The sequence below is a fragment of the Molossus molossus genome, unplaced genomic scaffold (assembly GCF_014108415.1).
Source record: "Molossus molossus isolate mMolMol1 unplaced genomic scaffold, mMolMol1.p scaffold_m16_p_4, whole genome shotgun sequence".
Classification (NCBI taxonomy): domain Eukaryota; kingdom Metazoa; phylum Chordata; class Mammalia; order Chiroptera; family Molossidae; genus Molossus; species Molossus molossus.
Genome location: NW_023425377.1, coordinates 1,163,499 through 1,183,523, shown reverse-complemented (window position 1 = coordinate 1,183,523; position 20,025 = coordinate 1,163,499). Strand labels below are relative to the sequence as shown.

Sequence of the window (20,025 nt, the reverse complement as noted above, 5' to 3'; positions counted from 1 at the left end):
AGGTGCGGAGTGAGCGCGGGCAGCGAACGCGCGGGGCGGCGGCGCACGTGGGACGGCGGGAGCGCGCTCCTGTCCTGCCCTTGGCCGCGTGGCCGGGGCGGGGCCAAGGGCTCGGGCGTGGGCGTGGCCAACCCGGGAGCGGGCGGGGCCAAAGGGCTCGGCCGTGGGCGGGGTCAGCCCCGGAGCGGGCGGGCGAGGCGGGGCGTGGGCGGGGCCAAAGGGCTCGGGCGTGGGCGTGGCCAGCCCCGGAGCGGGCGGGCGAAGCAAGGGCGTGGGCGGGGCCGGCCCAGGAGCGGGCGGGCGGGGCGGGGCGAGCGGGCTCGGGCGTGGGCGTGGCCAGCCCCGGAGCGGGCGGGCGAGGCGGGGCGTGGGCGGGGCCGGCCCAGGAGCGGGCGGGCGGGGCGGGGCGAGCGGGCTCGGGCGTGGGCGTGGCCAGCCCCGGAGCGGGCGGGCGAGGCGGGGCGTGGGCGGGGCCGGCCCGGGAGCGGGCGGGCGCCAGGAAGTCACGTGGCGCGCGCTCACATGACTGGCGGAGATGGACCCGCTGCCCGCGGCGGCAGTCACGGCGGCAGCTGAGGCGGAGGCAGACGAGGAGGCGGATCCACCGGCGGCAGGTGAGGCGCTCAGGCGGGCTGGCGGCGCACCTGGATGTGCGACCCCGGTGACTCCGGGGCGCTCGGCTCACTTACCCCTCTGGCGCCCCGCGCCCCGCCGGGTCCGTTCTCCCGCTCGGGGGCGCGCGTGGCTCCGCGGGCTCGTCCGCCACCGCGGGTCCGGGACCGAGCCCCTGTCCGGGTTGGCACCTGGCCGCGCTCTCCTGCCCGCGTCTCCCGGGACTGTCAGACCCCTCGGCGCGGCGGGCCCGCCCGCCCCACGCTCCCCGCGGTGCCGCCTGCCCGGCCGCGTGGGCACAGCGCCTGCACCCGCGCGGCCTCGGACGGGTCGTTTGGCCGCTCAGGACCGTGTGAGCTCCTCTGTACACGTCCCCCTTGTCCACGAGCGCTTTCCGCACGGACGGGCGTGGACACTGAGAAGCATGCTGGAGGCTGGGCTTTCCTAGGGGGCCCCTGTGTAAGTGTCCCCCCCTCGTCCAACAGCGCAGAGTTCAGGCAGGTGGATGTGGGTGTGACTTGCTGTTTCTTCTTGGCCGGTGAGGGGGCACAGAGTTGGGGGGCTCCGCCTGGGGGTCTGGCAAGGCGTCCCTGAGGAGGCCAGGCTTAGAGTGAGTTCTGGAGGCTCTTAGTGTGTTCATTAGGGACCAGAGGGAGGCTGGAGAGGCCGGGCAGCTGCCTGGTGTGTGTGGCACTGCATTGGGCTGAGTCTGAGTGTGGACAGCTGTACCCCCCACACCCTGGTCCTTTTCCTTTGGCTCGAAGCTGTGTGAGGGAAGCGGGTGACAGCTCTCCAGGCTGGTCAGAACAGTGTTCACCGTCACATGTTTGAGGCCAGCTGGGCCAGCCGCCCCACCTACACCAGGGCCCAGACTGGGCCCCTGGGCGGGTTCACACTGGGAGATGGGTGTCCGGGTGGGGATACTCTTCCCAGCATTGTAAAGCAGTTCAGAGCCCTGGGTGTGGTGTGGCTCAGGGGTTTCTTCTATGCAGGCGTGGGGACTGCACTGGGTGTTTCACACAAGATACACCCACTGGCTGCCATTATGGTGTCATTTACGTGGGGACAAGGTCTCGGAGACGGCCCTCCCTGTGACTTCTCGGGACTTCCCAGGCAGATGGCCTTGCTTGGGGCCGTTGATTTTGTTAGGTGTGCCCATGGTATGGATGGTGTAGCATTTCTCAATTTTCAGAGTGCTTTCCTACAGCTGGGAGAGTCTCCAAGTGGGGTCCCCGGACCGGTAGACCTGGCCTGTCATTTCGTTCCGTTTCAAACCTTTCCCCCAACCTGGGAGGCAGGTGAAGTGCTGGACAAACTTTTTTACACTGGGAAAACTAAACCAGAGGCGAGTGACGCGCCCAGAGTGGGCTCGGTGCAGTGGCGTGTCGTGGTGGTGTGGATAGAGACAGGAGGCTGGAGTCGGAAAAGCTCAGCCTCTGAGGGTGAATTTGGTCCGAGATCGCATATGTGTGCCTTGCACTTAGTGAAGGTTCATTTCCACTGCTGGAAAGTAGTAGCTGGGGTTTATGGATCTACGCAGAATTTCCTCTTCTCTGGTGGTGTGTCCACACAGCTAGCACCATCATTAGTGTTCACAGTGGGGCCGTGAGGGTCAGATCCCCGTGGTGCCTGTGGGATTATCAGGACGAAAATCACGGTGTTCACTGGTTTTCAGCATTTCTTATCCTATTTTAATTGTTTGGTGCTTAAGAGGTGAATTGTAACTCCCTTCCTTAGAATTTAACGTTTCATCAGGCAGTACAGGGACAAACATTGTTTTGGTTAATCCTCACCCAGGATGTTTTTCACTGATTTTTAGATAGATTGGAAGGGAGGGAGGGAGAGAGAGAAACTTCAACGTGAGAGAGACACATTGATTAGTTGCCTCCGGCATGACCTGGAGTAGGGCGGGAGATTGAACCTGCAACCCAGGTGCCCTTGACTGGGGATTGAACCTGTGACCTTTTAGTCCTTGGGCCGACACTCTAACCGCTGAGCCAAACTGACCAGGGCCAAACACATTTTCTTTTTTAACAAAAAAGAACATTGTAGATTAAGTTAATGTCTCGCCCCCAGTGCAGTCCACTCCTTGTGACCAGAGGAGACTGTTCTCAACTTGGGAGGGATCCTTTCAGTCTGTTTCTGTCTTATATGTACATGTGCTCAGAAAACACACACCTCATCTGTACCGTCCATGTTTCCCTACGCGAGTGTGTTCGTTCCCTACAGCTGTGGTAACAAGTTACTACACCTTTAGTGGCTTCAACAACACAAATGATCAGTTCTGAGGGTCAGTTGTTGAAAACAGGTTTTCCTGAGCGCGAGTCCAGGTGTGGCCCAGGCTGCGTCCCTTCTGGAGGCCCTGGGGTGGAATCCGCTCCCTGGCCTTTTCCAGCTTCCAGAGGCCTCTGCGTGCTTTGGCTGGCCTCGCCCTTTCTCCAGCAGCCCTGGGCCACCTCTTCCTCACGCTGTCATCACTGGTTCTCCCTGGTCCACACGTCAGGGCCCCTGGGGTACATTGGACCTGCCTTCATAGTCCACAACCTGTACCCTAGTTTAAGGTCAGCTGCGACTCTGCTTCCCTTTTACTGTGTAACCTGACAGATTCCCCGGTTCCAGGGATGAGACTGTGGATGTCTTGGGGTCCATTATTCTGCTGACCACTGGTAGCTAGATCATGCCAGGGTGGAATTGCGGGGTCGTTGGGTTTGCGTGCTCTTTGTTTCAGTGGATACTGACACATGATCCTCTCGGGTGTTGATGACCAGTTCCTACTTGAAGTAGCAATGTATCACTAAAAGCATACCTTCCTGTACGTTCATCAACACGAAATACCATTTTTTAAAAAACTTCCTTCAGACTTAGAAAGATTGAGAAAATGTTTCCTTTTTGTTTTGATTGGCATTTCCTTGATTATTCATTAATTCCTTGGGGTTTGTTTTCTTGTATAATTTCACCTTGGACGGCCTCTGAAATGACTGTTCATGTTTTTTTGCCCATTTTCTCATGGGATTGTCTTTCTTCTTATTGATTTATAGCAGTTCTTTTTGTATTTTGGACATAAATCCTTTGTGGGTTTTATATTGAAATTTTAACTGTGGAAATAGCTGATTGACCAGAACATTGTGTTCCTGGATGGTGCAGGATGAGCCTTGATTTTGGGGCCTCTTTGAAGTTATAAACTCAACGATTGTGACTTGCCCTAAGCATGGCCAAGAGGGAGTGTGACGTGGGCTTGATTGCCTAGTCTGATTTGTTTGGATTGTATCACACACTGACAAAAACATGCACGGGTTACACTGTAACCACTGTGCTCTCTGCAACCCTGTGCACCCAAACTCGGTCTTAGCACAGGGGAGTCAGCTTCTCTCCTGCTAAGGCAGCTCATTCTGCGGCATTCCGTTCATTCCATCCTGCAAGGAAGCTCCGCGCTGAACCATTTGTCTTAGCAAAGCTCAGCAAGACCATCGGGATGCTTCCTGGTTGTCTGTGGGGTGAGGTCTGAGCTCTGCTGATCACCCTGGCTCCTCGCAGCAGCCCGCCCGGCCGCACGCCTGGGTTCTTTCTATGCCCTCCGTGTATCAACCGCCACCCTCGCCCGCTCTGCCTGTCCACGTTTATGGGAACCCACTGAGCTGTCACTGAAGATGTATGCATTAGACTGTGATGAACTCATACCTAAATATCTGTTTGCATTCAGGCAAAAAAACCCCAACAGAAAACTTGTCCGTCTTCTCTCCCTCATGCACGCTTCCATCGCCAGCTCCTCAGGAAGACACTAACTGATTTCTCGTTATGTCTCGGTGTCTAGAGGGATGTCTGCTATGTAGAAAGGGCTCAAGTGTTGGAATAGGATTGGGTTTTTATCATAACTTATTTTTTAGGAGAGTAGCATGTTTTAATTTGGTAGTTGTGTGACTGTGATTTATTGTGTGACTGGTCTTTACACACACACACACACACACACACGATTTGCAAGGTAAAATGTGTCAGTTTGAAGAAAGAGGAACTAGCGAGCACCATTATGTAGAACAAATTTTGGCAGAATTTGTGGTTAGCAAGAAAGTGATGTGTTCTGGGTGGGGGAATTCTGTTTTGGTGTTAATTTTTCCTTCCTGAGAAAAATGCCACACGGAAGGGCTGTTTTGCCCACCGTGCGTGCTGGGTGAAGGGAGAGAGGGGGCGACCCGTGGCAGGAACTGCTGTGTCTGTTAGGGGCCCACCTGTGGCTAAAGCCTCGGAGAGCAGGTGGGACCCACCCCAGGGAGGCAGTGCTCAGGTCACCCTCTGAGGAACCGAAGTGTTTTCGTCCTTTGCGTGAATCAGTAAGAAATCCTAGCCAGCCTGAAGGGGCAGGCATTCCTCATGAAATATCAGGGAACACACCGTGTTATCTGTGTCACAGCAGACGGTGTTGGGGGAAACCGAGATTCTGACCCGCCAACAGCACAGCCTGGCCCGCAAAGGTGGGCACAAGTGATCTTGTTTTAAAATAGTTTTGTAGGACATTTGGACTCCCTTAGTTTTCACTCTTTAGTTAATATTGGGGGTGTTTGGAGTGGTTGTATGTTTTATTGTGCAGACAGCCCTCCTAATGCAGAGTCCCACGGTTCGTCAGCAGGAGACCCCTGCCTCTGCCGTGTCCGACTTCTGTCTGAGCATGGCTGGCCCCGGGCACTGGTGCGTCCAGCCGTGTCCGGGCCGCCGACATCCGCAAGCAGCAGGAGGGGTATCTGGGTGCCTCACCTGCTGTCCGAAGCATCTCTCTCGGGGAGCAGCTGCTGAGGAGGGTAGCCAGGCAGCTCATGACTTAGCACAGTTAGTTGTCTCAGAACATAATCACACCTGCAGCGCCCGAGGTGCAGGCTGGGGGCCGCTCACTGCGGGTGTCGCACACCAGGGCCGAGTGCCGCTGCCTTTCAGCTCTGTGTGACCCTGAGTGGGCTGCCGTCGGCCTCTCAGGGAGGAGGTGGCATGGGAGTCTTGGGAAGTCCCTGAGTAAGTTGCAAGTTGAGCTATGTCCCGTGGTGTGGACTCACTTCCCCGAGGTGGACTGTGTCATGAGTGGCCCTGAGGTGGGGGAGAGTCCCATGGAGCGTGAGCTCTGCAGAGGTCAGTGTAGTGTGGCTGTGAGGGTAACCAGGCTTCCCAGAGCATCTGTGTGCGAAAGACTGGCCCTGGCCCTGGCCGGTGCGGCTCATTTGGGTGGATCGTCCTCCTGTGTGCTGAAAGGTCGCTGGTTTGATTCCTGGTCAGGTCAGCTGCCCAGATTGTGGGCCCGATCCCTGGTTGGGGTGCTTGTAGGAGGCAGCTGATCCATGTTGCTCCCTCTCTTTCTCCCTCTCCCTTTCTCTCTAAAATCAATGGAAAAAAACCCCATCAATTAAAATATATATTTAAAAAAAAAAGAACAAATCCTCATAGTAATCCTGTGAGGGAAGCATCATTCTCTTCAGAAGGGTGTGCACTTGAACAGTGAAGTGGGACATAACGAAAGACGTGTGAGCCAGGAGTGGCCGCGCGCGGGTAGTTTGTGGGAAAACCGTTGGACTGCGGAGTTTGGGGTTCAGCTTGGCGCATCTACAGAAAATGCGCAGTTCCCTCCTGGAACTGGGGTTGCAGTGAGTTTGTTTCTGGTGGAGGCCAGGGCGGGGCTGTCCAGCAGGTCACTGCTCGGTTCTGTGCCGCAGCCCCGCCCCCGACGAGGATGCTCAGCTCTCCCCACGGGAGTATCGGCTGCACACCCGGGAGGAGGGGAGCCCTCTCCGAAGGAAAACGAGGCTCCAGATTCAGTGCAGATGCTGGGGTGGGGAAGGTGGGTGGCCCACATGTCTCATTGTGACTGTTTCCACGGTTCCTGGTCTTCTCGGGCCGGTTCCCAAGGTGGCATTTTCTGGCTGGTGAACGGCATTCCTGGGAGTCCGCACCGCGGGCAGCGGGAAGACCGGAGGCTTGTCCTGTGGTTCCCGCTGTCGGTAACTGTGTGAATGGATTCAGTCGTACCTCACTTTCAGACTACAACCAGACCCAGGATGAAGGCTCACAAAAGAACAAAAACAGCCCGGCTGGTGTGGCTCGGTGAACTGAGCGTCATCCCGTGGACTGAGAGGTCCTGGTTCGATTCCCATCAGGGCACATGCCCGGGTTGCGGGCTCCATCCCCAGTAGGGGGCGTGCAGGAGGCAGCCGATCAATGTTTCTATCCCTCTCTCCCTCTTGCTCTAAAAAATCAATCAAAAACACGTTAAAAAAAGAACCAAAAACAAAGAAATGGATTGAATTTAGTTTGAAATGATTTTTTTTTGAACTTTGAACTTCTACATTGTAAGTTATTCCAAGATTCCCCACATTAGCCAAAGTAGTGGTCCTCCCGAGCTGCAGAGTCCCTGGGCCCCCCCAGCAGACCTGAGACCCTTCAGAGCCGGGGCGGCGTGCACAGGGAAGCCACTACCCAGGGCTTTGCTGATGCTTCCTCGTGCTCAGAAGTGACTCAGAGGAGATCACCTGACAGGTGATGGTTTCGGCCATGACGTCAGTTTGCTGATGTCTTAGGAAGTAAACCAGTGGTTTTTCCCTTTGTGGTCTGGTCCCTTGAATCTCCCTCAGAAAGGAATAGGCACCCACAGCTTGAAAATGGCGTGTGTGTGTGGTTCAGGTGTCCATGAGGTCCCAGGACGCTCCGTCCACCATCTCTGATGACCAGTGGAACTTTGGGAGGTGTTCAGTTTTCAGTGGGAGCATGAGCCTGCAGTCACATCCTGGGACCCGTGTCCAGGGAGCTTTGTGCTTTGATCTGAGATTTTGGCCTCTGGAGTGCACGTTCTTTAAAACAAAGGCCCGGGTGCCATGCTGGACGCTTCACATCTTTTTGTTAATCCTTATCCGAGACATTTTCCCGTGGATTTTTAGAGAGTGGAAGGGAGGAAAAGAGAAAGAGAACACATAAGTTGTTGCCTCCTGCACGACCCTGACTGGGGCTGGGGATTGAACCTGCACCCCAGGTTTGTGCCCTTGACTGACTGGCAGTCGAACCCGTGACTCTTCAGTCCGCAGGCCAACATGCAAACCATTGAGTCAAACCAATCAGGGCTCACATCTTTTTTTAAAAATATTCTTGCCACCGAATAACAACATGGATGGTCTTGTCCCTATTTTAGAGACGAGGAAACCGAGGGCAGGGAGGTGAGGTGCTTGCTCCGTGCCAGGGGTCAGGGACTTGCGGGAGATCATCTGGCCTCCGGCCCCGGGCTGGGCTGTGCTGCTTCTGCTCCTGCCCCTTTGGGGTGTCCGGTGAGGTTGCGTGAGGCAGGGAGGGAACCCAGGACTTGGTGTCCTCGGGTTGTGACGTTGGGCAGGACATGCTGCCAGCAGGGCCTGCAGCTTTCCCCTCTGTGAAATGAGATCCCAGTGCCAGCTTGGCATGTTCCAGGTGAGAGGGATGTGGGATAAGGCATCCGCCATACGATAAGGTTCCAGACGCCAAGGAGTTCCGTCGGTGATGGCTCTTACCTCGGTGATGTTTGGCTCTGTGCACAGCTCTTCCGGTGACCGTCCTAGGAAGCCCGTCGTGAGAGTGGGGAGGCCAGCTGGCTCTCACTGGGGTCGGAACCACTTCACAGGGCAAGTGGTGGTGGAACTGAGCTTCGGAGGCTGCAGAGGGTCAGGTCAGGAATTCTCAGCTGATACACCTCTTAGGACGTTTGTTTATACTTTGCTTCACGGTAGAAGCACATCATTGTGGGAAGATGGGGAGGTGGGAAGATGAGACCCTTCTTGCTGCATAGCTTTGCTTATCCAGGTTTTTTTTTTTAATCCTCACCCGAGGACATTTTTCCATTTTTTGTTCAGATAGAGTGGGAGGGAGAGCGAGGAAGAGAGAGACAGAGCGAAACATCAACGTGAAAGGGACACAGCGAGTGGTTGCCACCCACACGACCAACCAGGGCCGGGGACAAACTGCAACCGAGGTACGTGCCCTTAGCGGGAACCGAACCGGGGTCTCTCTGGTCCGCAGGCCGACGCTCTAACCGCTGAGCCAAACCGGCCAGGGCTTATCCAGATTTTTATACCCAGGGTTTTGGCCTTAGAGAGTGGAAGGGAGGAAAAGAGAAAGAGAACACATAAGTTGTTGCCTCCCGCACGACCCTGACTGGGGCTGGGCATTGAACCTGCACCCCAGGTATGTTCCCTTATAGTCTCTTGGAGGAAATGTCTGCAAATTGTCAGAAAGGCCACGGGAAGATGCTGCCGGGTGAGGATGTCACTGCACGGCTCCCACAGTGGCCTCTGCTGGCCACCACCCTCTGCATGTGCTCTTTGCCGTCTGTCCCTGAGCATGGCTCCTGTCACCGGCCAGACCCGCTGGTGTGCGGAGGTCGTCCTCCTGCCAGGAAACCTCAGGCCTTGGTGACTGTAGGTGGCCTTCTCATCCATGTGAGTAGGTTCCGTGCGGTCGGCCCGCAGACGGTGCTGGGCCTGACTGCTGGGTGCTCGCTGTGAGAAGACGGGCCTCGGCCGGAGCTCGCGTCCTGCCGTGGGACACGGACAGTATGCAGCAGACATTGACGAGCGCCGTGGCCGGAGGCGCGGAGGCAGTGGGCACACGTCAGAGAGGGTGTTTGCACACGGATCCGAGGGCGTAGAGTTGGTCAGGCGAGTGTCTGCGGAAACAGTGCCCACGGAAGGGACCAGGGTGAAGGCTCCGGGGCCGGCAGGTGCGTGCTGTGTTCAGGGAACGGCAGGAAGCCCCTGTGGCGAAGAGAGGTGACAAAGGGGATGCTTTTGGCCGTGGACTTAAGGAAACCTTTCGTTAAGGGGTTGCCATTCTGGACCTCAGTTAGGTAGCTACATTTTTTTTTTCTTCTTTGATGCCACAAGAATACATCTAGTAGGTGACCACGGGGACCACAGGAGCTGTCGGGTGGATGAGGGTTTCTGAGCAAAGTGGTACCTGGTCCACGTCTGTCTGTGACATGGTCCACGTGGAGCCACACGTGCCATTTGGGGAAGTGTCTGTCACCAGGAAAAGGATGTGGACTTCTCTAGGAATTGATTCTAAAGATTGACTAAAACACAGCAGGCTGGTTGGTGAAGGAGGGTGTTCTTTGGGCTCGTGACAGCAGCAGGAAGCAGTTGACCAGAGAAGGCGCAGTGGCTGTCATTGCACACCTGCGACGTGGCGCAGTCCCGCGGGTGGTAGTCCCGCTAGCTTCTCCGGAACACGCAGCAGCGGTGGTGAGGACAGGGAGCCCCGGCAAAGAGGCCCGCCGCGGAGGCAGGGGACGCGGCCAGGGGAGGCCGCGGGGCCGGCCGATGGGAGCGCAGTTGGCTCGATCAGGTCGGAAAACTGGCAGTATTTCCTGAGCTGAGCACATGACACCCTGGGAGCCTGCGGTTTCCTTCTTAGGCAGGTACCCAAAAGAAACGTGTCCACGTGTCCTGAGCGGTGCTGTGCGTAACCGGAAACACGGGAGCCTCCTAGAGGCCTAGGGCAGCAGGCGGGTGGAGGACTGCGATCCGAGCGCGCGTGTCCCTGCAGCGAGAGACCACCTGCTGCCCGCGGTGGGCCGCACCTGGCATGGCGATGGAGAAGGCAGTTACAGGAACTGACGCCCGGTTCCACACACGTATACCACCACAGGAAATGACGCGGCGTCAGGAGGCAGCCATTCAGCGGAACCGTTTGGATACGTACGCCTTTCCGTATTCTCTATTCCAATACAGAAAAGTTGAAAGAGCCAGTGGGAAAAAGAACGGTGTTGTATGTTTCCTGTATGTAATGAAGTATAATATTGCCCGTGCCCTTGGAGCCTTACGTAGAGACGGTGCACAGCCCTGCCTGGCAGTCCGTCCATCGGCCCCGGGACACGGGCGAATCTGCGATAGGAAGTGGGAGGCGCGCATCTCTGGCAGTTTATTTAAGACATTTTCAGAAACCATTTCCGAAACGGTGTAGCACAGCGGTGTGCAGCGAACTCTCGGTGGGTACATGGTTTCCGATCTTGTCCATTCTTTCCTGTTTGTTGGAATATTTGCTACAGAAATAAATGTAACTATTTATTTATTTTATCCTCACCTGAGGATATTTTTTCATTTATCTTCAGATAGAGTAAGATGAAGGGAGAGAGGGAGGGAGAGAGAGAGAAACATCGATGTGAGAGGAACACATCGATTGGTTGCCTTCTGCACAGCCCTGACCAGGGCCGGAGACCAGGGGCCCTCTGCACAGTGGGCACAGGCCAGCCACTCACAGGTACATGCCCTTGACTGGAATCAAACCCAGGACTCACTGGTCTGCGGGCTGACACGCTACCACTGAACCAAACCAGCCAGTGCCGAATGTAACTGTATTTAAAAGTACATTAGAAGAAAGGTCTACTGGAAGCAAATGACATTCACTGTGATCATTTGAGTGGCTAGGAACTTCGGAGGTTTCTGCTTTTGCTGGAAAAATGTAAAGAGAACGGGCCGTGCAGAAACACGCTGGATATTAAAACACTCGTCTATTGTAGCCCGTGCGTGCGGGAGCCAAATGAACATGAATGGATACAGGTGATCCGGTCGGGGTGATTTTCCTCGTCTCAGAATCTTGCGATGTTACGTGAAATGAGTTATGAGAAGAAATGGTAAGGTTAAGGAAACTGAGGCCGTGACACCTTTCTGTTTAATGGAGCTCCAGAGTTAGGGGTAATGAAAGAACTGACAGGTGGCGGGTCCCTGTGAGGGCGTGCCGCCCCCGAGAACTCTGCTTCCCGATATGCGGGTGTTCGGGGTGTTCCTGGTGCTCCCTGACCACGGAGCTGCTGAGTGCTCATTTCTGAGGCCACGGCCACGATAAGGAGAGGAAACTTCTGCTTCCACTTCCTGAGAACAGCTTGTCAATGTCAGAAACACAGAGTCGCTTAAAGACGTTGTTAATCAAAGGAAGAAGCAGCCCCATGAGCCTAGAAGGAACGTTCATTCTCGTTGAAGACTGAAGACAGCTGCTGCCCCATTTCACATTATTTTGGTGGGAAAGTTGTCTCTGGCCTGTCGCTGTTCACTCCCCATCTGGTGAATAACCACCACCAAGGCGGCAGCATTCATGCTCTCCCGATTTTTGTTAGACTTGGGGTGTTGAATTCCTTCCCTCTGCTCGCCCTGTGACAGTGGTTCTCAAACTGTGGCCCCTGGACCAGAGCCTTGCCTAGAAACTTGTTAGAAATTCAGATTCTAGCCCTGGCTGGTTTGTTTGGCTCAGCAGTGCGTCGGCCTGCGCACCAGAGAGTCCCGGGTTCGGTTTCCGCTAAGGGCACGTACCTCGGTTGTAGTTTGTCCCCAGCTTCGGTTGGGGTTGTGTGGGTGGCAACCACTGGATGTGTCTCTCTCACATCGATGTTTCTCTCTCTTCCTTCCTCTCTCTGTCCCGCTCTATCTGAAAATGAATGCAAGAATGTCCTCGGGTGAGGATTAAAAAAAAAACACCACACACACATTTTAAAAGACGGATTTTATTCCTCACATTCTTGCCAGCACGTGGTTTTTGCTTTTTCTCTGGTGGTGTCTGTCTGAACCATCCGTGTGAGCAGCCCTGCCAGGTAATGCTGGTGCTCACTCATCTGGAGACTTGCCTGGAGACGGTGCCCCCTCTCGCTGGTCTTTGTTGTCCCACATTCGGGTGGGCCTGTAGCCAGGAATGGTGGTGGTCATGGGTCCGTGTGGTGTGTAGGCACTGAACCCCCACATTCGGGTGGGCCTGTTGCCAAGGATGGTGGTGGTCATGGGTCTGTGTGGTGTGTGGGCACTGAATCCCCACATTCAAGTGGGCCTGTAGCCAGGGATGGTGGTGGTCATGGGTCCGTGTGGTGTGTGGGCACTGAACCCCCACATTCTTGTGGGCTTCAGCTGAGGATGGTGGTCGTGGTGGGTCCATGTGGTGTGCGAGCACTGAACCCCACATTCTGGTGGGCCTGTAGCCAAGGATGGTTGGTGGTGGTCATGGGTCCGTGTGGTGTGCGGGCACTGAACCCCCACATTCTGGGGGGCCTGCAGCTGTGGGGGTGGTCGTGGTGGGTCTGCGAGGCGGGCACTGAGCTTGGAGTCTGTCAGAAGACATTCAACTGCACTGAGTGGGGACCACAGGACCTTCCTCACTGCTGCCTGTGATACGAGATGACCCTTTGTTACACTGTGAGGGGCTCTCTCAGTGGGGGGCCGCTTGGAGTTAAGGGGACCCCCGTGTTTTGTGCCACTCCTCCACTTGGGGCGTGGCCACCTGTGAGTGGCTGGCCTGTGCCCACTGTGCAGAGGGCCCCTCCCCGGGACTTCTGCCCCGATCAGCATTTGCTGAGTGAGGTCGGCTTGGCAAAACTAGGGCATGGGTGATGGCATGGCTCACTGGGCAGACCCCGGTGTTTCTGGGCCTTTGGACTCTGGTGAGCAAGGTCCCCAGATGTCACTGCTGATGGAATCCTGGAGCTGGACAGCTCTGGACACAGACCTGGCGGGATGCCTGCTGCAGGCTGGCGCATGTGGTGGGACAACTGCATCTGTGCGTCTGCAGTTTCATCGGTGCATTGGAGGCTGGCCGCATGGCGGGGCCGCCCTGTGCCTGCGGGTCAGAGCTGGGGTGCCCGTCGAGAGGCCTGTGGTCAGGACACAAGGGTGAGGGCCGGGCCCAGGGCTGCACCCTTACCCTTAGTTCACTGACTGAGCTCAGGTGGCCGCTCACTAGGCCACACAGCTAGGCAGTGACAGAAGCTGACTTCAGCCCATGCCTGTCCGAGGTCAGAACCCGTCCCGTCCCCAGCCTTCTGGTGCGGGGCCTGGTTGGCCTCCTCTCCAACCTGTTCTGTCTCCGTGGGGCCTCGTCCAGGCTCTGCTCTTGAATTGGCTTGTGAGGGTGTCCCTTTGTTTGGACTGTCAAAGCCTGTCGGTGACCTTGGCCATTCGTCTACAGGAGCCTGCCCTCTGGCAGGTGAGGTCCCTCACGTGGCAGCGGAGCTGGTCTGCCTTCCTGATTTTGTGGGAAACGCGCGCTGTCCTAGTTCAGTGAATGGAAGCGTGGAGTCGTGGCCCAGGACCGGCTCTGCCCTGCTTTCTGTTTGTGCTTTTGGCCTCTTCTGGGTGTTTCACGGGGATGGAACCGTCCCACGCCTGGTCTTTTGTGTCTGGCTTCTGTCACACACCATCTCACTTAATGGTGTGGAGAGACCTCGGTGCCCCCAAGGGTCTTCCCTGCCTCCTCTGGTTTCTCTCTGTTCATTCCGGCTTCATTTTTCATTAAATGGGCGCTTTCTCGTGCCACTCAGTTCCCTGTCGTTCAGTTCCCATGTTTTATTTTCAGTTCCCAGGGCGCCACTGAGAACGGATGGTGAGCTGCCCTCTCGGGGTGCGTCCTGGTCTGTGCCGCCCCCTCTCTCCAACCCTCAGGGCTTTGGTACTGTTGCCCCAGCACACGCCCCATGCCCCCTTCTGGATGTTTGCAGGCTGCAGCTGGCAGTGGTGGACACTTGGGCTGTTTGCTGAATGGGTGGATGGTTACTAGGCTCAGCATCGCCCGTCGTCGCTGTGTCCCTGGGGCAGGTGTGAAGAAATGCTGTTGCTTATTGACACTCACATACACATACACACATGCACACCCCTATTACACTCACACTCATGCGTACACACAGACACACACGTTTTAACAAGTTACATGCGTGTGACTACCTTGTGTGACTACATTGACAGTAAGGCCACAGAACAGGAATTAAGAAGGAAGAGGGGCCCGGCCGGTGTGGCTCAGTGGTTGAGCGTTGTCCCATGGACTGATAGGTCCTGGTTCAATTCCTGGTCAGAGCACACGCCTGGGTTGTGGGCTCAATCCCCAGTAGGGGGTGTGCAGGAGGCAGCCGGTTGATGTTTCTCTCTCCCCCTTCCTTCTTCTTGTGAAACCAATAAAAACATTTAAAAAAGAAGAAGGAAGAGATGCAAGTGCAGATGGAAGGGCCGCTGTCCCTCCGCCTGAGGACTGCTCTGTCCCTGGGCACTCACGGTCTCTGAGCACTGGCTACTTAGTTCTCTGGGCCCTGGGGGCTCCCGAGTAAAAGTTGGGCCTTGGTTTATTTTTTTTCTTAGGCTTTAAGGTCAGATAAAGGCAGCTACATTTTAACTCCTCAAACGCCGAGTGATTTTGCGTGATTTCACAGGTGCAGGTAGCCCCGTCATCAGCTCTCTGCAGAGTGTCACCCAGAGGACTGTCGCGGTAAGAGTCAGTCATGGAAGGCGATACAGCCACACTGGGAAGTCTGGAAAAAAGAGACATCTGCACTTGCCTGTACTGACTGGCATGAGACCTTCCCCTGTGGGGGCCCTCGACATAGTTTTTTATTGAAAAGAGTTTTTTCTCTTTGGAGCTCTGCCCTGAAAACCGATCTGACTTCTTAGCGTGACTTTCCTGCTTGTGCGTTCGTTAGGGTTAGCGTCTCTGCAGCCGCCGCCGCTGTGTGGGCGGTGCGTGCCGACTCTTGTCTGCACGGAGCTGAAATTTGGGGGCTTGAGCCTTCGATTTGCAGGACTAGGGATCCTAGCCCTAGGCAGGCATGCAGGAGTCTCCCATGAGAAGGACTGAGCTGGTCTGTGTTGTGGAGACCCAGGGCCCGCAGTCAGATACGCGGCCAGTACTTTCGTTTCACACCCCTTTACTCTGCTCTAGAGAAAAGGACTCTCTCGCACAGGACCTGGCACTTTCCTTTCCTTCCCCATGTTGAATGAGATTTGACTGGCCCTAGAAATGCGGGTGTATTTGCTGGTTCATGGGTAGACAGGCCCTCAGAGCAGGCATGGCTCTGAGCACCGGCTTCATGAGTGAATGAGCGGGTGTGACCTGGGCGGGCATGGGGTTTGCCGGTGCCTGAGTCACTGTACGGGGCTAGCTGACGGTGCGGGGGCTGAGAGCTGGCAGAAGCCCCCTTTCCGAGTGGCGGTCCTGCTGAGCATCACCTTCTCTCCTGCAGACTTGCCCATGCCCCAGGTCAGCGAGCAGAGGGACCCGGACCCCGGTCGAATGCAGGTGCCGCAGGGGAACCCGCTGCTGCTCTCGCACAGCCTGCAGGAGCTGCTGGCCAGGGACAATGTGCAGGTGGACCTCGTCCCCGAGAAGAAGGGCCTCTTCCTGAAGCATGTGGAGTACGAGGTTTCCAGCCAGGTAACCCATGTATGGCCAGGGCGTCCGGGCGCTTGGCCTCAAGGAGAGGCCCAGGAGTGGGTGGCAGGGAGCGGGCTGCCCAGCAGGCCTTGCCAGGGTGTTCACGTCCCTGCACCTGGTGGCGCAGACTGCCCTCGCCATCCCTGTGCTCCGGGGCGCTGCTGCTTAGGTGCGTTTGGGCAGGATCCCCATAGAGGTGGGCACACCTGACTTCTTGTTTGTCCTTCATGTGCACACTTACCGTTTTGTTTTTTTTATCCTCACCCGAGGACATTTTTTTGATATTTTGTTCAGATAGAGTGAGAGGGAGAGGGAGAGAGAGAGAAACATCGACGTGAAAGGGACACATCGAGTGGTTGCCACCCGCACGGGGACAAACTGCAACCGAGGTACGTGCCCTTAGCGGGAACCGAACCCGGGTCTCTCCAGACCGCAGGCCGACGCTCTAACCACTGAGCAAAACCGGCCCGGGCCACACTTACCGTTTTTATAGACTCTCTAGTTGGGGCAGTTTCAGGCTATAGCAGAAGGTACAGATTTCCCGCTCCCACCGACCCCACACGCACAGCCTCCTCCGCTCCCAGCACCGCACCAGAGGGGTGCGTTTGCTGCAGTCGGCGGCCCCACACTGACTCCCTACCACCCGGGCCCAGTCTGCACCAGGGCCCCTGCAGGTTCCACGGGTTTGGACAAATGCTGACAACATGTGTCCACGTGCTTGTCATGTGCCCCCGAGTCCCCCGTGCTGCCCCTGCTCACCCCCCCTCGGCCCCTACCCCTGGCAGCCCCTGACCTCTCTACTGCCCATAGTCCTGCCTTTTCCAGAGAGTCACAGAGCTGGGATCACACAGTGTGTAGCCTCCCAGGCCAGCTTTGTCCGCTGGGCTGTGTTATTGGGAACCCACGCAGCATGTCGCATTGTAGACACGGCTGCGCGCACGTTGTCAGGCAAGCGCTTCTGCCCGGTGAGGCCTGGCGGGAAGCTGAGGGCTCGCGGCGTCATTGCCGCGGGTTCAGGGGACGGGGCTCCCTCTGAGCGCGCATCCCTCGGCCTCGCAGCGCTTCAGGTCCTCCGTGCACAGACGGTACAACGACTTCGTGGTCTTCCGCGAGCTGCTGCTGCAGAAGTTCCCGTACCGCATGGTGCCCAGCCTGCCGCCCAAGAGGGCGCTGGGAGGTACAGCTGGGCCCTGGGGCGTTGGGAGTGGGCTGCCCCCGGGTGCTGAGCTCTACTGTCTGCTCCTGGTTGTCGTCCCCCCGCGCAGTAACCACCCCCCCACAGTCCCGGGTCACAGCTAGGCCCTCTGCTTGGCCCCGTTGTCAAGGGAGAAGGAGCGGACCCCAGTGCTCCTTCCTGGCTGGAGCCCGGATGTGCTGGAGCTCCTGGGGGGGGCCCAGAATGCTGCTGTTCCACCTGCGCTTGCAAGGCCTGGGGACCTCACTGCCCCCCCGGCACTAGGTGGCTTCTCAGAGGGGCAGGGAAGCACGGAGGGGAGGCCGCCTAATCTAATCCAATCTCGAAGGACATTTAAAAATGCCACATCTTCCCCGCTGCACCTGCACTTACCTGGGGCTCGGTGAGCCCGCAGGTTCCGGCCCTCTGGATGGCCTGTGTCCCCCGGGATGCAGCTGCCTTCCGGCCGTGTCCGTGACCTCGGTGTCACAGCCTGTTCTCAGGCTCGGAGTAGAACTCGAGGAGAGGGCGAGAGCCCAAGGCCGAGGGCTGGTTTTCTGCTGTTTTCCTTGCGATGCCAAAGTGACGCTGCACTTGAAAGGGAAGTAGCTGGAGATTCAATACAGACTTCTAGCCCCTGGCATTCCGAAATCTTAGCCTTGTGCCTACAGACCTTCTCCTCTCCCGGTCACGGCCTCAGAGTCTAGATGATGGGACTTTCTTCTCACCCACGTAAGGGCCTGTCGTGACGTGGACAGGGAGGGTGCGTGGGGCAGGCGGCACCGAGTGTCCTGCGGAAGGTGAACGCTTACTGAGACCTGTGCGCCGGGCCCCACGGTGTGGTCGCTGCTTCGGGCTCAGGACTGCCGGCCCTGCGGGTCAGCATCCGTGAGCCGGCCTTCCGGGGCGGTGTCTGCTGCTCTGCAGGGCTGTTTCTCAGTGACTTAAAAATAATACATATGTTTTTTCCTTTTTTGATTTTTAGAGAGAGAGGAAGGGAGAGGGAGAGAGATGGAAACATCGATTGACCGCCTCCTGCTTGCCCCCACTGGGGATCGGGCCCACAACCTGGGCATGTGTCCTGACTGGGAACCAAACTGGTGACCTCTTGGTGCAACCACTGAGCCACACTGGCCGGGCTAAAAATAATATATATATATATTTTTATCCTCACCCAAGGACATTTTTTCATTTTTTGTTCAGATAGAGTGGGAGGGAGAGAGGAAGAGAGAGAGAGAGAGAGAGAGAAACATCGACGTGAAAGGGACACATCGAGTGGCTGCCACCCGCATGACCAACCAGGGCCGGGGACAAACTGCAACTGAGGTACACGCTCCTAGTGGGAACCAAACCCGGGTCTCTCCGGACCGCAGGCCGACGCTCCAACCGCTGAGCCAAACCGGCCAGGGCTCCCTCAGCCTCTTTGGGTGTGATGTCCATTGGCCGTGCGCCAGCTCTGGGCTCCTCTCTCAGATGCTCCACACACTCCGCATGGACAGCCTTGGGCCCCAAGAGCGCAGGGTCCCCCACCCGAAGGGGTGTGTGCCCCGGAGTCTGCTAGGTGACCCCGTGTTCTGTCTTCAGCGGACAGGGAGTTCATCGAAGCCCGGAGGAGAGCCCTGAAGCGTTTCATCAACCTGGTGGCCCGGCACCCCCCCTTCTCGGAGGACGTGGTCCTCAGGTTGTTCCTGTCCTTCAGTGGCCCCGTGAGTACACGAGAGACACGGCGGGTCCTGGCCCTCAGCCCTGTGTCCTGTCTGTGTCCCGGTGTGGCTGCCCTGAGGGTCTGTTTCACAGCAGCGCCACGGCTAAGACCGTCGTCGGCCCGAGTGGCAGGTCAGGTGGGACTGGACGTTGCAGGGTGTTGGGTGTCTGCGTGGAGCGGTGTTCTCAGTGCCACTGGGACCTGACGCTGGTGCACGGGGGTGGCTGTGTGGTTTGGAGGGTTCATGGACTCCTGATGTGAATGAGTGTTTACTTCTAACAAAGGCCACGTTGGACGAAGGGCCACCAGAAACACCAGCCAGCGCTTTGGTGGGCGTGTCCTGGGAGTAGTCTGCAGCACTTCAGTTTCAGTTAGAAACCAGGGTGGCAGCTCCCCCAGACTGCAGGCAGGCGTGGAGATTAGCGGCAGGAAGCGGGACAGTCAGCTCTGCGTGGCAAGGGCGGTTTTGCCCGGGGGACCCTCTCCTTGTGGGGGTGGGATGGAGCTCCATCCAGGACATGTGGCTGGTGCGGTGCACGTGTTTCTGTCCCCTCTGTGGGAGGGACCCATGTTAAGCGGGGCCCGGGAAGGGGCTTGGCCCCACCCTCAGCCCTGCTGCAGGGTGGCCCAGGGTCAGAGCACAGGGCAGAGCTGGCGGAGCTGGCTCCCCTTCCCCTGGCGTCCTAGAGGCAGAACCGGCCTCTGGCCCCTGGAGACACCTCAGGCGTTCCCACTGGGACGTGTGGGTGCTGCGCACATAGCGGGGGTGTGGGCTTTGTTCCTGGGAGTAGGCCGGTTCCCCCAGAACAGAGAACTTGCCGCAGAAGAGGAATTGGGCCACGGGAGCCGCGCTGGCTGGAGCCCAAGGAGGGGGAGCGGCGGGTGCGGCTGGGGTCCAGCCAGGCCACCTGGTCAGGACGCTTTATCTCCACCGACCCCTTGGCTTTTTACACAGATGGGGTATCCCTGGAACCCCGACCTCGTTCTCGCTCTCTCAATGCTCACCTGAGAGTATTTTTCCATTAATTTTTTCAGAGAGAGTGAGAGGGAGGTGAGGGGAGAGAGAAACATTGATGTGAGAGAGACAGCGATTGGCTGCCTCCTGCACAGGCCCCCCAGCTGGGGCTGGGGATCGAACCTGCAACCCAGGTACTTGCTCGCGACCAGGAATCGAACCTGTGACCCTTCGGTGTGCGGGTCGATGCTCTATCCACGGGCACACCGGCCAGGGCTCTGTTCCCTTGTTTTGTGGAACGAGAGGGTTCCGACATCTTCAGGGCATCTCTGAAGTTTTGGATTCCACCCCCCGAACAGCTGTGTTAGGGTGTCTGCCTGCATGTCCCGGGCTCTTTCTGGGGCCTTCTCCTTC

At 57.2% G+C, this 20,025-nt stretch overlaps 1 protein-coding gene across 2 annotated transcripts in view; it reads left to right on the top strand.

Annotated features, from left to right (window-relative positions):
- The first annotated feature begins 535 nt into the window (after positions 1–535).
- The window catches only part of SNX8 (sorting nexin 8), a 29,725-nt gene continuing 10,235 nt past the window's right edge, over positions 536–20,025 (top strand). Inside the window, exons 1-4 of one of the 2 annotated variants that reach the window (XM_036240361.1) lie at positions 536–614; positions 15,587–15,777; positions 16,837–16,954; positions 18,536–18,657. In XM_036240361.1, the coding sequence (XP_036096254.1) occupies positions 536–614; positions 15,587–15,777; positions 16,837–16,954; positions 18,536–18,657 (510 nt within the window). Of the gene's footprint in view, positions 615–14,734; positions 14,836–15,586; positions 15,778–16,836; positions 16,955–18,535; positions 18,658–20,025 lie in introns of those variants that run through there. The other variant, XM_036240362.1, reaches the window with a different exon arrangement.